This window comes from Agelaius phoeniceus, chromosome 5, assembly GCF_051311805.1.
Source record: "Agelaius phoeniceus isolate bAgePho1 chromosome 5, bAgePho1.hap1, whole genome shotgun sequence".
Lineage (NCBI taxonomy): Eukaryota > Metazoa > Chordata > Aves > Passeriformes > Icteridae > Agelaius > Agelaius phoeniceus.
In genome coordinates, this window is record NC_135269.1 from 38,173,554 (window position 1) to 38,189,857 (window position 16,304).

The 16,304-nt window shown below is 40.8% G+C and overlaps 1 protein-coding gene across 1 annotated transcript in view; it reads right to left on the minus strand.

The window, feature by feature from the left end:
* Window positions 1-12,608, minus strand: part of LGR5 (leucine rich repeat containing G protein-coupled receptor 5) — a 100,962-nt gene extending 88,354 nt beyond the window's left edge. The window contains exon 1 of the mRNA XM_054630778.2: window positions 12,164-12,608. Coding sequence (XP_054486753.1) covers window positions 12,164-12,381 — 218 coding nt within the window. The 5' untranslated portion in view covers window positions 12,382-12,608. The remainder of the gene's footprint in view (window positions 1-12,163) is intronic.
* Between the last annotated feature and the right edge of the window lie 3,696 nt (window positions 12,609-16,304).

Sequence of the window (16,304 nt, forward strand, 5' to 3'; positions counted from 1 at the left end):
TACTAGCTCAAGAATTATATGCTCTGAAGCAACACTGCAGAATCATCTTATGATGCAACTTCAAAGCTTCTATCTCATACTCAAACTACTGAAAAATTCCACCTCATATTTCATCTTCATCAATAACTGTGCCATAGTGTATAAAGAAAAAATTTGAACTCCCTTTGTCCTCTGTCATTCTTCCACTTGATGCAGCCCTGTTTGTTTTGGGTCAGCTTGCACAGCCTTGGACCGTGCATTCCCAAAGTGCACCCAGGGTCACTGCAGGAGCAACAGGCCTGCTCTAATTGCACCTGAGGGGACTGACTTGGGCATTTGCTTGTCACTCTGCTTGAAGATTTCAATGATCCAGGAGCAGCTCTGAGAGTTAAACAGCGTACAGATACACCAGCCGCTTCGTCTACTCCTTAGACCCATCCTCTAAAGTGTCCTATTGGTCAGTGCTGGCCCAAGGCATTCCATTGTAAAAAGACTCAGCAGCACAGAAGAACACTCAGTTAATGTCTAAACCTCCTAATAAATGTTAAATTACTAAGTACTTTAATTTCTAGAATTTTTTCTGATAAGCTATTTACAGGTAAAGAAAAACCCATTTATTTATAACACTAGCAGTGATATTACTAACTGAAAAAAACATAGACATAATCCTTTGCTGGTAAGGTGTATTTTTTTCCTGTATGTTTTTCTGTTAAAATTCTCCTGTGGCTGGGACATCCATTCATTTACCAAAATCCTATTGTTATATGATGATTCACAGATTTCTTATTTTCATTTGGTCATTATTGAACAACCATCTTAATACTGCTCTATAAAAAATGTGAATACAACTTAATGGAAGCTCTCCATGCTAAAATAATCCAAACCACTAATGAATGTCTTTAACACTTAATTACTATCATTGATACTTTGGTAATTACTCATTCACTAAATACTAAAAAAAAACCTGCTTGTGTACTCACCATATGGAGATATTTGGATAAAGAGTGAGTAATTTCCCTTAGATTAGACTCATCACATCCCAACAGAATCCTCTACAATAAACTAACTGTGACATACCAGGGGTTCCATCCACATCATTGAAAGAAGCTTCAGTTCTAGCTTCATTGGAGACCAAATTAGCTCATAATTAGTTTTCATAAACCCTTATCAGAAGTGATTAAACCAGCAGCACATTGAGAGCAGGGAGCATTTCCTTATAGACTTCCCACACAGAGATACAACACTGCAAATAATACCATCCACTAAATCTGGATATTACAAATTCCTTGTGAAATCTGATGCTCTTCCAGCACTGCATTATGGAAAGACAGGCAGGAACATAGAGCTGCATGACTACAAGACACCATATCCATGATTGATGACAAATGTAGAAAACAGACCACATCTGGATTCAGGTTTATGGGATTCTTCACAAATTGACCAGAGGCAGCCATTGAAGGCAGAACAGCTGAGGCACCAATATGTACAGAAATGTGATTCTGATAACTCTATTTGGTATGACAGTTGTTTCTAACTATGAGTGTAATGAATGTACTACAGCACTGTGTAAGCATCCTCCAAAAAACCCTGTTGCTCTGTTCACTTAATGCTATCAACAATGGCCGCAAAATAACTGAAAAACAAAAGAAGTTCCTTCCTTCTTGAAACTCCTGCAAAATTTGTACAGTTGACACAACTCCCTGACACAACACAACTCACATGCCAGAGTCTGCACCCTGATGCAAACAAGGCAATAACAATGATCACTCAATGGTATGCCAAAAATCTTTTTTTCAAAAGAAAAAACTGACTTTTGTTTATTTAAAAAAGATGGACAGTGTGCATACTAATGATACAATAGAAGCTTTTCTGTCAAGAGTTGGTACTTTAAAACCAAAGCAAATGCTTAAATTTAATTATATTAATTATTACTTTTCAAAATCTTTAAAATTTTCAAATTAAATTTATTTTAGCAATACAAATTCCACACAATTAAGTTAGTTCCATTAGTATAAGCATAGCAGAAGCTACATGAAATCTTCCTTGGCATAAATCTACTAATTTACCTACATGGAATGGCACACAGAAATCTGTGTGAATGGGTGTCTTAGGTTGTTCAAAGAATCACTAGCAAAAGCAGGTTTAACATTAAAGTGAAAGCATGACAAAGCTCATTGGCAAGGTTCACTCTACTGCTAACTAGATGGTTAAAGCACACAGAGAAAAATCAGACTAAAACATAAAAATCAACAAAACTTTTCTCTGTGGAGGCTGAGGATGAAAAAAAGGGTAAGGATTAAAAGGAGTAACAGAGACTCTTCCTCTTAGTCCCAAAGTTTAGAGCAAATCTGCCTGCCAATCTTAGCCCTAGACTTGACCAATGGCTTGCACCTAAAGATTTTAAGCACATTTAAATTTAGCAGCACTTAATAGCCTAATTTAAACAATTTGTCAAAAGATTCAGTAGAATTTGCTATAAGCACAATAGCAACTCATTTATAGAGGTACCTTATGAATCTAAGCCACTTAAAAATCTAAGGGAGAAACATTCACAGCACATTTGCTATAGCATAGGCACATTCACACAAACACCTAAAGGAGTATGGACAAGGTATAGGTCTGTGAAAAATTCCTGTTTAAGTGCAGTACTCATATCAGATGCCTTTGCATCTTCTCTACAGGTGAAGATTTGAGCCTCAAGGAGTGGGGATATTGACCCAGGTTCTATGGGTGGCACTTGGCAGTGATCCTCCAAGTATAGCAAACTTGGGAGTTCGCTGGCTCTGAGAGGTGTCCCACACAGAGGGAATTTCCTGATCAGAGCCTGCTGTGAACATGGAGAGCTCAGAGGGTCTTACTTAGGACTGCTGTTTATAGGGCCGCAAGGGAGCTGGCTTTAGTCACTTTGGTAATTGCTTTAGTTGGCTTCAGTAATTTTCTGTTGTGGTCAAAATTCGGGTTGGTAACCTTCTTTGAAAGTTTGATAGCAAAAATGTTGTTCCACTTGAATTGTCATTCAAGAAAGAAAAATAAATTTCCATGGCTGTTCACTAAAAAACAGGAGCTCATTAGACAGAACTAGTTCCTGGGAGCAGACAGGGTTTCTGATAAGAAAAAAAGGTTAGCCCAAGTGCTGTTCATCAAGGCTGTGGGCTATCAAGCATCTCTGAGATCATAGTGCATATTCAGTAAACATTTTTTTAATTCTAAAAACACGTACCTCAAGATTCCAAGAATGTGTTTAACTATGTTCTGTACTGTCTCTGGCCTCCAGGTAGTTAGCATGTTCCAAAGGGGTTGTCCTGGTCTTTCTTTTCACATCTTCTGTCTTGGCCAGAAGGAAGTAAAGTTCTGGCACTTGACAGTTCACACTACTTTATATGTGCAGGTATGAGACACAGTGAAGCCTCCATATGCTGAGGAGCTTACAGTCTTCCCAGATGCTATTCTTTGATCAAGAGCTTCCACATTTTCCCTTTCCAGTGCTAGGCCTAAAAAAGACCACAAGACCCTTTTCCTGCTACCAGTTACTCTTCCAACAGTGCCTCACACTCAAGTTTTAAAAACACCTACCAGCAGCACTGCACACCTTTACTCTTCACCCCACCATAACTATATCCTCAGGTCTTATCTCCACTAAGGAAACAAACATTTCTGATGATAACTCTGCCACAGTAACTGTACACTGCAAAGTCTTACTGCATACACATGGCACAAATGTGAATTGTGAATTTAGAATTTAGTGCTAGACAAGAGTGCCACTTCTCCTGGGGGTTTACAATGTTTAGAATTGGTTGAGCTGCCTGATGAGAGGTACAAGTCACTACTCTACGGCACAGATACAGGCAGATTCCCAAGCAACCTGCTGTCTCTTTGTTCTCCATCTACTTTTTGTTGCTCTATTAAGCTTCCTGTAATTGTGTGTGCCTGTTGCAGGTTACAGTCAATACAGTGAGGCTTTATGCAGGGACACTCTAGGACAGGAATGTACTCCCTGAGACCCTTGTCAGGTCACAAAGTTGAACCTGCACCTCTTTTGGACTGCTTCCAGTTCCTTGTCTTTGCACAACTTCAGCAGAAAATATTGCAGGCAATATTTTCATATTGCACCAAGCGTATGGATCCTGTATTTCCTTGTCAGCAGGTCAAATATTACTCTCAGATGCCTGCACAGGCTTACTTATTCCAACAAGAAACTTACATATCACAGAATTCAGGTCACATAGACAGCCAGGAGCAAAACTGAAAGGCAGGCATATACCCTTTTGAAGAGAAGAAATTTTCTTGGGATCTCCCTTATTTTACCATGTCATACTCACAATTAGCACATAATTAAGTATTCTTAATCTACAGACCTCCAGCTTTTTTCAGCCACCACCAGATTAGTCAAATTCAGATGCAGGTAGTTGTCCCAGCCATCACATATAAGGAGTAAGACTAGAGAAAAGCCGCATGATTTACTTGAATCCATAAATTACTATATCCAGGAGCAGAAGGACTTAAGATCTCTTTACCTGAATCCCAGTTATGGCTAACTGATTATAGTCTTTGTTCCCAGAAGCAGTTTCTGTCTTTTTCTCATGCTCCCAAAATGACAATCTCTTGAATTAGGGTGTTTAAGAAACTTTGGTTTCCGGGTCTTCATAAGGATAAATCTTATTTCTGGACACTGGACAACTTGGTCTCACCCTCCACTACAAACATAAATGCAGCCTCATCATATGTGAGACCAACAGGAGAAATATTTAATTTTTGAGGCAGCCTCCACACCAAGCTGATTAAGGATCAAGCTCAAAGGCAAGTTACTCATCAAGGTGGTTCAGAACATGTAACTTTCAATCGTGGATGAGAGAGAACTTTGTCTTATCTTACTTGCTTCCTTTGCCAGCTGTGACCTTCTCCCCTCAGGGTACACAGAGACTCATTTACAAACTCAGTGAATGCCAAATCAGTGCAGCTACACTTCCCTTGATGCTGACATCATCTCACATCTGTTCTTTCATTCACTTACACTAGCATTTTTATTATCACAGGATCCAGAAGGCATGGTTCAACTGGCATTGTAAGATGCCTACTGCTGCAGAAACGAGGGCTAAGAAAGTCCTATTTCTGTGTAATATCAGTGCTCTAACTGTTCTATCCTCAAACAAAACAGGCTGAAGTGTTAGGTGAAAAAACTAACAGAATAAAAAAAGAAAGACAAGTAGTAGTACCGAACACCAGCTTTACTTTTCTACCTCCTACCTCCCCTTCATAAATAACAGCATCAAATTATTGTACACTTTTCATGGGAAAATCTGTATGACACAAGCACAAAAAAAAGGGTTAAGTTTATTCACAATCATTATGCACATTGAGTCCCAACCCAAAAAATACTTCTACATTACTTAAGTAATTAGAATTCAAGTTTAGTTATTTCATTAAGCATGGTTACTCTCAACAAAATAGAAAACATTTAATCAAGTGTTTTTAATCAAAAGCAGGGAGAGATTTTGTACAGTGGGAATTATAGTTGTTTGTGCTGCTTTAGACTGATAGATATTTTTAAAAATTTGTCTGACATCTGTCTATGCACAGACATTTCCATGCACACAATACTATATCACTGTACAAAGCCAACTATACCTCTGAAGTATAATGCAAAAAGTTTCACCAATTTTTAATCCAAATATGTCCTTAAAATTATTTCACTGCAACTAAATAATTTAATATCATTGGAGAATGGTGCATTCCAGATAAAAATAAATATTCAAATCAGTCCATTTTTGAAAACAATGGTATTAAATGATTTATGATATGCATAATGCTTTAGGCTGTGCAATGAGACAGTGGTGGAGAACAGCTTAATGAAACTATTCCCCACAAACGAGCTGACATGTGGGAAAGGGATGATTGTTTTAGAATTATTAAAGGCCTTGATCAACAAACATTTGCACATGTGATTTCAGTGGAACCATTCCTGACACTGAAGTTAAGTATCTGGATAAGTATTTGCAGGACTGAAGCCAAATCATACAATTGGACGCAAACTAAGAGCCCATTTGTTACCAATAAAATCCCAGTTTGGGAGTGGCTGATTATTATAATTATCATTGTTGGATAACACTACACTTCAGATTAATTATTTTTTGCAGCAGTGACTAGACATGAAAATATAGCTTGTCCTTTCAGGGAATGACCTCAGCGCTGTGGCCACAGCCCCTAAAACCCAAAGCTCATAGCGAAAAATTAGAAAAACGCAGCAAAATAATAAATCTGGAAGGTGATACAGAATGTACTGTCTGAGCAAAGCTGGATAAAATGGCACCAGTTCCTGGGAACTTGCATTGCAATCCCATTTCATTACTGCTTAGAGATCCGGGGATTGCTGGTGCTTAGTATAATATGAGCTGGCTGGGGGTCTTTTCCACCTAAATGGCAAAGACATTCCAGGACAGTATTTCTACTTGGGTGCTGCTGCTTCTTTAATACTCATTTTAAGGTCTCTAATTCAAAAATTACCAGATATTGCCTGTAGAGTTTCAGGAAATAAAAAAGCGCTAGGACAAAGTCAGGGGTACCATGAGTTGCTGCCCTATACAGCTGAAACAGTTCACTATCTTTGTACTTTTTTTTGTTTAAACCTCAATTCCGAGAGACAGAAAAAGGTAGCACTCCTTCAGCAAGTGTCAGTAACATCATTTCAGGCCCTACCTCTCCCCAGCCATATTTATGTCTTTTATGGTTCTCCAGGTGATAAATTTCTCACATCTGATCAGTAAAATTGTACAGAAGATTCTCAGCTTTTCTCAGCAAACATTACAGAGAAAAAAGCATATGGATTTGCCACATGAATTGCTAAATCTCTGAGGAGTAAGCATGCTTTGATCACATCTTATTTTTTTTTAACAATGTTAGGGTATTTTCTTCTAACCAAAGTCTAAAGCTGTTCTGGTATGTCAAAAACACCACATCATGTTCTGCCTTCAATCAGCTAACTTGGAGCCAAAGGAACCACACCTTATTTACCATGATTTTTCCTGGGAAAATAAGCAGATCTGCTGGACAGTTCAAGTATGGAAATCAGGGACAACACCATAAATTGTATTAATCATGACTATTTAAATAGCCAACAGAGAATTAAGAAAGCAGCGCATGCAGATGAAATATTATCTTGGCCAACACACAGAATAAAAGAAAGTGATCTGGACTACTGAAAGATTGGTAGCAATTTGAAGCATTTGAGAGACAAATGACATTGCAGAAAAAGCTGGGTTAACAAGGGAGCCCTTGAGGGAAGCCTAATCTCTGCTGGCATGCTGACTGGGAAGGTCAGGCCAGTGCACGCGTTCTCAGCTGGAGTCAGGCTCCCTCTGCCCGGCCAATTGTCCGCTGTGCTTCAGACACCAACCAAAGCAAAGGTGCCTTCACTCTGTCAGCGCCTTGTGTTCTCCCAGCTTAAAAACTGCTTCCTTTTCCCTGTCAATTTATGCAGTGTTTCCACAGAGCAAATGCTAAAGGAGAGAGGTAATGTGTGAGAGCCTTTCTTTCTTTCAGAGCAGCAAAAGGCTCTTTAGGAAGCAGTGTAAAGAGTTATTTTTAACACAGTATTCTCAAGTGAGAAGAATGATAGTTCAAAAAACATTTTCGATCAAAATTTTTCTCAAAGAAACTGACTTTGACTTGACATACTATGTTTTGAAATTTAAAGCAAATCTCTTGAAAACTGGCAAACATGATACTTTGCATAGTGTGTTACTTCAGTTTTTGTTTACCTCTAATTTATTGTCAGGTATATTTCACCTTTGCATATGTGCTATTGCCACGAGTAGAGAGGAAATGTTATGTTTCCTTTTCAAAAGGGAGATTTAGCACCAAATTCTAAATCCAGAACCTGGATTCACCTTCATCCTCAATCAGGACAAGATTCAGATTACTAACTGAAACAACATGCCAATTAATTAATTTAAGGTCTATAAAGTTTGTAGCTGTGTAAAGAAGTACTTCCTAAGAAAAGACAGACATTTTATGAAATATCTAACTCCTAAATCTTGTCAAGGGATCTGGAAGGTGTAAGAGACTTTATAACTCATGCTGCTGTTTGGTCTCTTTGAAAAACCATGGTCATTCCCAAAATACCTCTGATGAAGACACAGACAAGACCTGAATTTGCATTGTGAGATCAGAATGACTAAAAGGATGCAAATTTACCCCAAAGGATTGTTCTTAATGATTTTGGGTATTCCTGACACAAAAATTGCTATATTTCTTATTTCAGAAGCATTGTCAGTTTCTGGGAACATACTTCTTTACCTCCAAAATAGCAAGCAATCTTTTCATTCAGGTTCATTGCAATTTTTTTTTCCTTTCCATTTTTTATGTTTATTCATCTTAAACACTTTCAGAGTCTTTTTTGACTGTGCTCTACAAGAACAGTTATCATCAAATACAATAGCATAGCAATGAATGAAGTGGAAGGACAAAATATACTTGAAGATTGAGAGATTTGAAACCTTTTAACAGGCATTGATATCTTCTTCATAGGTTCTACTGCAATAATATCAATGTTATCAATGTTTTGAGAAATAATTTTTCGTAATAAATTATTTCTATGAAAATTTAAAAATTATATGAATTGTATTTCACCAAGTGTTAGCATGATATTTACAATATACCTAAATTTAGACTTTTTATGTCAACTATAATGTAAAAGGCAACATGCTGCAATATTTATATTCATGCATATCTCTGTCAATCCATGATGCTTTTATTTTGCAAGCATTCTGCTTATTATTGACAGGTTTTGATCACAAACACAGTATACAAATTGTTAGACAGCCCTGGCAGTTAAAATAAATTTACTTTTTTGTATTGTCCAGGCCCAAAACAACCTAAAAATCTGTAAGTGCTGTCTTCTATATTGTCATCAGAAGAGATTGAAAAGAAAATCTGTTTTCATTACTTGTCATACTAAATATTCTTGACCCGGAGTTTCCAACTTTCACACAATTTTTAAGGAGTAATAAATAATTAGGGTTATTCTAGGGTTATATAAGTAAAGCAGGACAAGCCTGTGGTTAAACAATGGAGTTAGAATTTCTTTAATGGCTGGCTTGTCATAAACTTTACCTCTAACTTTGAGCAAGCCCTTCTCCACTTCAATTTTCCACATCACAGTAAATGGTAACAATATTTCACTAACTCATGGGTTTGGTTTGAGAATTAATGAGGGTCCTGTGTGCAAAAGACCCGTAGATTCTGTCTTCTTCTTTCCACTGTGAACTGATAGGAAAGTGACCTGTTCTTAATTTGAAACAGAGACTCAGTCCTGCCCTTCATCAGCACATGGAATTCTCATTTATGTCAACAGGAGTTGCATTGAATACACCAAATACATTTCTTAGCCTAAAAGTAAATGAAGAAAAAGGAATGGAAAGAAACTCATGGATTCTCCTTGCCTGCTCTTAAAAAGTCTAACAGTTCATGGCAGCAGACACATAATCATAAATATAAATATTTTTGATGGGAGGAAAGAATTGCTGCCTGGGATTATAAATGAGAATGGAGAAAATTGTAGCAGGTCCATCTGTAGAGTACATTTAGCTCTGCTGCAAGAGCACCATCATAAAAAAAATGATGGTACATGTAAAATTCAGTCGCCATAATACATCATGCTCTACAGACATTTGTTTCAAAATAAAACAAATCTTTAATGGCCTCAGCATTTCAGCTTTTTCCACTATCTCCAGTGCACACCAAGAAAACCTTTTTCTCATATGTGCGTTTTAAATTAAGATAAAAAGTTCAGAAATAAAAAAAATACCCAAAACCCAAAACAACCCAAAGCTTTAAAAACTCAAACTTAATCCAAGGCAGTACTAAACACTGGTTTTGGTCAGATGAATCTATGGTGCGAGAACATAATTGACTGAAGAAGATTATTTTTTTCTTGAAAGAGATTAACTGTGAGTACACAATTTTAATCTCTTGGTTTGATTTGAGGTAAACGTTGTCACAGCAGAAAAAGATATTTTTGAGTTTTTTGGGGAAAAAAAAAACCAAACCAGAAAGGAGAATAATCAAGAAGCAGCTGATTGGCCATTACCAAGCTCGGGGAAGCAAACATGCCTATAACAAGCAGGCATGTTTTAAAATTTGCCATTGCTTAGCCATCTACAGACAATGAGACCTGACAGTTCTTTAGGGAAGGCAGGCAGGAGCCATAGTTCTGCATAATTAGGCAATAATTAATCAATCCAAGGATAGCAGCCTTGTAAATTTGGAAAATGGTAAGTGTAGCTGCTTATGTGTATAAATTGGTCTTTTATCCTTTATACTGCCTGCATGCAGCCCTGGTCATTTAAAAGTCTGCCTATCCAAATAACATTTTTTCACTTCAGAGTGTATGTCACTGAACAACAGAGGATTTTTGACTGAAGAAAGACATTCCTTCTGAAGGACAGAAGGATTTAGAAACAAAAGGGCAGACTAGATCACAATCCTCCCATGAAGCAGGTTACCAGAGGCAGAAGAACCCCAGCAATGGTATTTTGACATTACCACACATATGCTCTCTTTTTTTTCATAAAACAGTCAAACAGTCTCATGTTTTTCTGGTTTTAGCATTCCTCCAAGCAGTGAGGAATTTAGAGTGTCTACTTCTTATCTTGGGATGTGTACAGCTTAAGTATGCCTTTATACCATCACTGTCTACCCTTCTGCTTATGGCTTTCCAAAGCACCAGAAAACACTGTATCTTATGTATACCCAAAATCAGGACCTGCTACTTCTGGAACTAGTGACAGACCTTGTACATGTCTTAGGACTGTATCTTTATTACACATAGCCAAAGTTTCGCTCTACTGTAAGTGGTTGTTCAGTAATGCTGACTGCTGACTCCCGCCTCCTAACATTATCAATAGCTTTGTTTTGAAATGTTTCTGATAAAATAAGCTAAAAATGGTCTTAAGAAAAATTTCAGAATAGTATTTACATGCATAGTATATATAAAATAGGTCTTTCAGCTGCTCACCTTAGTTATAAATGTATGTTATTTTCTTTAACTTAGGTTTTCACCTAATATATACTTAGATTTGGTTGATTGCACTTAATTTCCACCTTGTCCATGTTGCCATGTTTATACTTTGCATAGAAATCAATTTCTAGCTTACTTTATTCTGTCTTTCAGATGTAAGATATGTTTTATGTCCTTTGAAGCATGGTGCTAACAGAGAAGTGTGCTCAGAACGATTACCTTAGTATGCCAGACACAGAATGCTGTGAAAGCATCTTCACAGTAACTATAGTAGCAAGCATGTTTACAGCATGTCAAAATATGGAGACTGGACAAACACGTTCAAAACCAGACATACTTTATGCTGGGCATGAAGAATAAGCTGTAAATGAACAACCACAAAAACTACGCAATCAGTAAGGAGAACAGCAAAGGAACACTTAGAGCACCAGCACTTTCAAGACACGACACCACGAGAGGCTAATTGACGAACACTGAGCCAAAAAAAAAGCAAGCAAACAAAGTTTCACCAGGGTTTTGGGTGGATTTTTTGCTAATGCAGAGTTTCTCCGTTCTCTCCGGCTCTGTCCCTGCACGCTGTAGCTCAGCGCGCCCGGGATGCAGCGCAGCCCGCAAGGAGCGCAGCCCGTGCCGGCGGGGATGCCCTGTCAGGCGGGCCCTGCGAGGCCCGGGGAGCCTCCCGAGGGGCGGGGTGCGCCGGCCAGAGCCCGGATCTGGACACCGGCACCTGTGTCCGGACACCGGCACTGCGGTCCCCGAGCGCTCTCCCCGGGGAGCGCGCTTTATTCACTCACTGCCTTCGCTCCACCCGAGGGGAGATCTGTTAACGATTAAATCGGCAGCGGCCGCAGTTCAAAGCCCTGTCCCGGGAAGCAAAGGTGAAGATAACGTCCCGGAGGATCGCATCGAGTTTCTGCTGTTGCAATCGCTTTTAATTACCCTCCAAACGGCACATCACACAGCGATCCTCCGGGCGCCGGAGCGGGCACCGCGATAGCCAGACAACTATAAACGCTTTACAACGCGCCCGCTGATTAAAAAGCGATTAGAAACTTATTTGAAGTCGGGTGTTCTCTCCGGGCACGGAGCGCCTCCTGTCAGCGCCGGAGGCCGGCCCGAGCCCTCCCTCCGCCGCCGCCGGTGCGCCCTGGCCGGCCGGCCCGCACTTACAGGTAGGAGGTGAAGACGCTGAGGTTGGCGGGCACGGCGGTGAGCCCGAGGTCGGAGCAGTCGGCGCGGAGCAGCACTCCGTCCAGCTCGCAGCGGCACGGCGCCGGACAGCCCCGCGGGCGCTGCCCGCCGCCCCGCGCCCCCCGCCGCAGCCCCGGCGGGCACAGCAGCAGCAGCAGCAGCAGCAGCAGGGCGCGGGCAGCGCGGGTCGTCGCCATGGGGCCCGGGGGGTACCTAGAGCCGCGGGGCGGCCGCTCTCATGCTCCGGGGCGCGGCGGGGGCGAAAGGAGGGCGCCCGTCTGGGCTCGAGGAGCTCCTGCGGCCGCCGCCGCCGCGCCGCTGTCTGTGGTAGCATCTCAGCTTACACGCTGCTTTAAAGCCCTGGAGCCGGCACCGCGCGCCCGCTGACGCCGCCCCAGCCTTGCCCGCCGTAGCGCAGCGGGCCCTGCCCGCGCCGCCGTGCGAGAGAGCGGGCGGGCGGGGGCGGCCGCGGGCCCGGCGGGCGGGCGGGCGGGCGGGAGGAGGGAGCGGGGGAACGCCGCCCTCAGCCTGCCCTCCGTGCGGGCCGCGCCTCGGCCCTCGCCTCGGGCCCTCATCTCACATTCGCCGAGCGGGTCAGGCTGCGGGGCACCGCTGTGGGTCACCCTGCCCAGGCAGTCATCCCAGAGCGCATGGCACAGGATTGCACCCAGGCAGTTCCTGAGTACCTCCAGTGAGGGGGACTCCACAACCTGTTCCAATGAGCGGTCCCCTGCTCGGTAAAGAAGTTCTTCCTCATACTCATGTGGAACTTCCTGTGCATCATACAATCATAGAACCGTACAATAACTGAGTTGGAAGGGATCCCTTGGGATCATCGAGGCTTAATTCTAGCCTTTCACAAGGCACCGCAAGAATCACATATTGTTCAGCTTCTGCCCATTGCCTTGTGTCCTAGTGGTTGGCACCAGTGAGAAAAGCCTGCCTTCATTTTTTTTGGCACTCCCTCCTGCCCACTGGGTATTTATACACATTTATGAGGTGCCCTCTCAGTCCTTTCTTCTTGAGGGGGAATCCTTCCTTGGGGTAGGGATGCACCTGGTGGACATTTCTAGGAGGTGGGAGACCAGGCAGTTGTGGAAGTGGGGATATGGCCCTGAGGCCATGGGGTGAGGGGGCGGGGGTCTCTAGGGTGATGGGACAAAGGATTGGGTGCTCTAGTGGGCTAGATCTGTTGGGAGATCTAATCTTTCAAGACCTTATTTAGTTGGTGGTCCCATGCAGACCATAGTCATGGTCATTGATGGGGATCCAGTCTCTTCCCTCACCACATAGTTCAATCACAGGCTTGCCAACAGACAACAATTTTCTAAAGGAGACTGGCTGCTGAGGGAAACTGAGCTCACAGTGAGGCTGCCATTGAAAGCTCTTGAGATGTCCCTCATCCAGCTTCTTGCCAGAGGTTCTCCTCAGGGAGTGCACAAACTTGCCTTTGTGCTACGTGTCTGTGAACGAGTGAGGAAAAGGTGAGGATAGCAAGGTTTTTAAAAACTTTTTCCTCCAAATCACTTTTCACTGTGAACAAAGTTGGCCACAAACTCCAAATTTGAGACTAGCTGTGAGTGCTAGAACCCAGTCCCAGCCCAATTCCTGTTAAGGCAGGTAACTAAATTGTTGGTCAGGCTACTCAATATGCTTTGGAGAACATTAGTTAAAGGTTTTCTGCTACACTCTCTTTGAATCTACAATTAAGTCTGAAATGAGAGCCTAATGAAAAGGTCAGCAAAATACATGCTTTTATATTTTACCCAGTTTATAACACCTGTTTTCACCTCTGGACTATAATCTGGTATAATCTGAGTTGAAGAATGATCTTGTACTGGAACTCAAGTGTTTTATTTGAAATAGTAAAAAAGGAATCTGCTGTCTGGCTAGTTAGGCCAGAATGTTTTGGCCTATGGGGCTGCTGTGAAACTTTTCCCCAAACATCACCTTGTCCTAAAGATAACAAAAAACAGTGGTTGAAAGCATAAAGTGCCTGTGAGAAGTGCCCGAAGAGAGAAATTCTCCAGGAAGAGGATTTTTCATTCTGTGTCATGCTATGTGTCTAGGAGACCTCTTTCCCCAAAAATTCTGGCCTTCTTTTGCCCACGTCTGTAAGTTTATATTTTTCATAAGTGTAGTAAAACAGTATTTATGTAACTTGAGGCTTTAATACACTTGGGTTTTTTTTGTGGTTGTTGTTGTTCTAGAAAGCCAAGTTAGACAGTCATACATTAATTAGTAGTGAGAGTTCAACTGCAACAGTCATCCTCTGTATGTTGTTTTGAATAAATATGTTTGTTGAGATAGTAGCTTTCTTTAAAATACTTAATGTACTTCTATACAGTTTTACTTAAAGATTTTTTGAAAGTAAAGTAGCTTGAAAATGAAAAGAAGGATTTTGTAGGAATGGATGTGGATAATTCCTGCCTTTGTACAGATAAACTAGGCTGTACAGTTTTTTCCTTTTCATGTTTCTCACAGGTCTCTGGTTCTCCATGAAGGGAAAAAGGAAAACAAGAGCCTGTTTGGTGACATCTCTGGGAGGTGCTGTTACTGTTCCAAAGGGCCATTGGGACTGTAAGATTTCCTGCAGGTTCCATCATCTCACCATAATGTCCTGGTCACTTGAAGTGACATCCATGGTACAGCCATCAATGGTCTTTGGCTTTCATCAAGGCAATAATCAAAATCCCTCAGGGATCTCAGCAGAATGTTCTCTTGAGCCTGTCTTCCTGATACTCAGGCAAAACCCCTGATCTTTTGAATATGATATAAGATGTGGTGATGCTCTAGCCTAAGGTTTACCAGTATAAAAAGAATCTTAATGAAATATTACCTACAAGTAAACAAAATTATGTGTTGTGTTATATATTCTTAGCACACAAAAAGTGTAACAATTCATATGTTGAGAATGCACAGCAAATATATATATATATATATATATATATTAACATCATTACTTACAGCATGACAGATTTTAGACTTATGTGAAATTTGGGTTTAAAATATAGGACTGTAAAAAGAAAACTATCCATCTAAACTATTCCCTGCTACTTCCATATTGTAAAATTAATAAAATAATTTTTTAAAAGTGTGGCTAAAACATTTGACAATGGAAAAATCATGCTTAATCCTGAAATGTTTGGTTGTCCCAGTCAAAATGGAGTTTATATCAGAAGTGCTAACAGATCTTGCACTAGCAAAAGGTAGCAGCTAGTTTAAATATTAAGGCAAGTCCAATACAGAGCCAAAGTAAAAAGCACAGCAGCAAAGAAAACTAGTTTATAGCTGAGTGTAGCATGTTTTTTCCTTTCCTGCCTGTGGATTTAGGGTAGGTTCCTAGAAGGCAGTAAGTACAATTGTGTGTTTAGACTGTGGAGAAAACAAAGATCCTGTGCGGGGTGGGAATTCTTTTTCTGCCTATTGGGATAAGAAATTCTTCATCGAATGTACTGAGATCCTTGCATTGAAAGGGTCCAGTGGGCAAGTGTGCAGCTCCACAGCCCTGAGGCTGTTTTGCTGGTGAACAGTACAGCAACTGCTCAGTGATCTGAGCAGAAGGATCCTTTCCTCCTTGCAGAAGACCTCCTTTGTCCTTTTATGCCAGCTAGCCTTGGAGAATGGTGCCTTAAGTTTTATTGCTCTAGAGGCCTTTTATTCAGCAGAAGGGTATTTATGTGCTGTGTTCAGTTGGTCCCATATTTACCTATTGGTGTATGTTCCTGTTCATTTGCATCATATTATCTGTCCCATTTCATGGAGGACCTTGAACTAACACAAGTACTTACATCCCTTTATTAAGCCATACAATGCTCTTCACACCAAGGCAGATGGCACTGTTTCTGTTTTACATAGTGATAAGAGCTGGTACCTGAAATGTAGGGTGGTTAGGGTAGAGTGGCTCTTTGAGGCAGAATGAAATACAGGATTTTTTAGTTGCCCTGGCTCAATTTACCACCTGACTACAGCTTTTCAGTCACAACAATATTATGGATGGTTTTATTTTATCGTTATGGATTTGATTTTTTAGGTTTTCATGCTATTTAAAACATCCTATATCATGCCTTATTAGAAATAGTCAATTTCATATTGATTCTTTAATTTGGCATACTGCCAT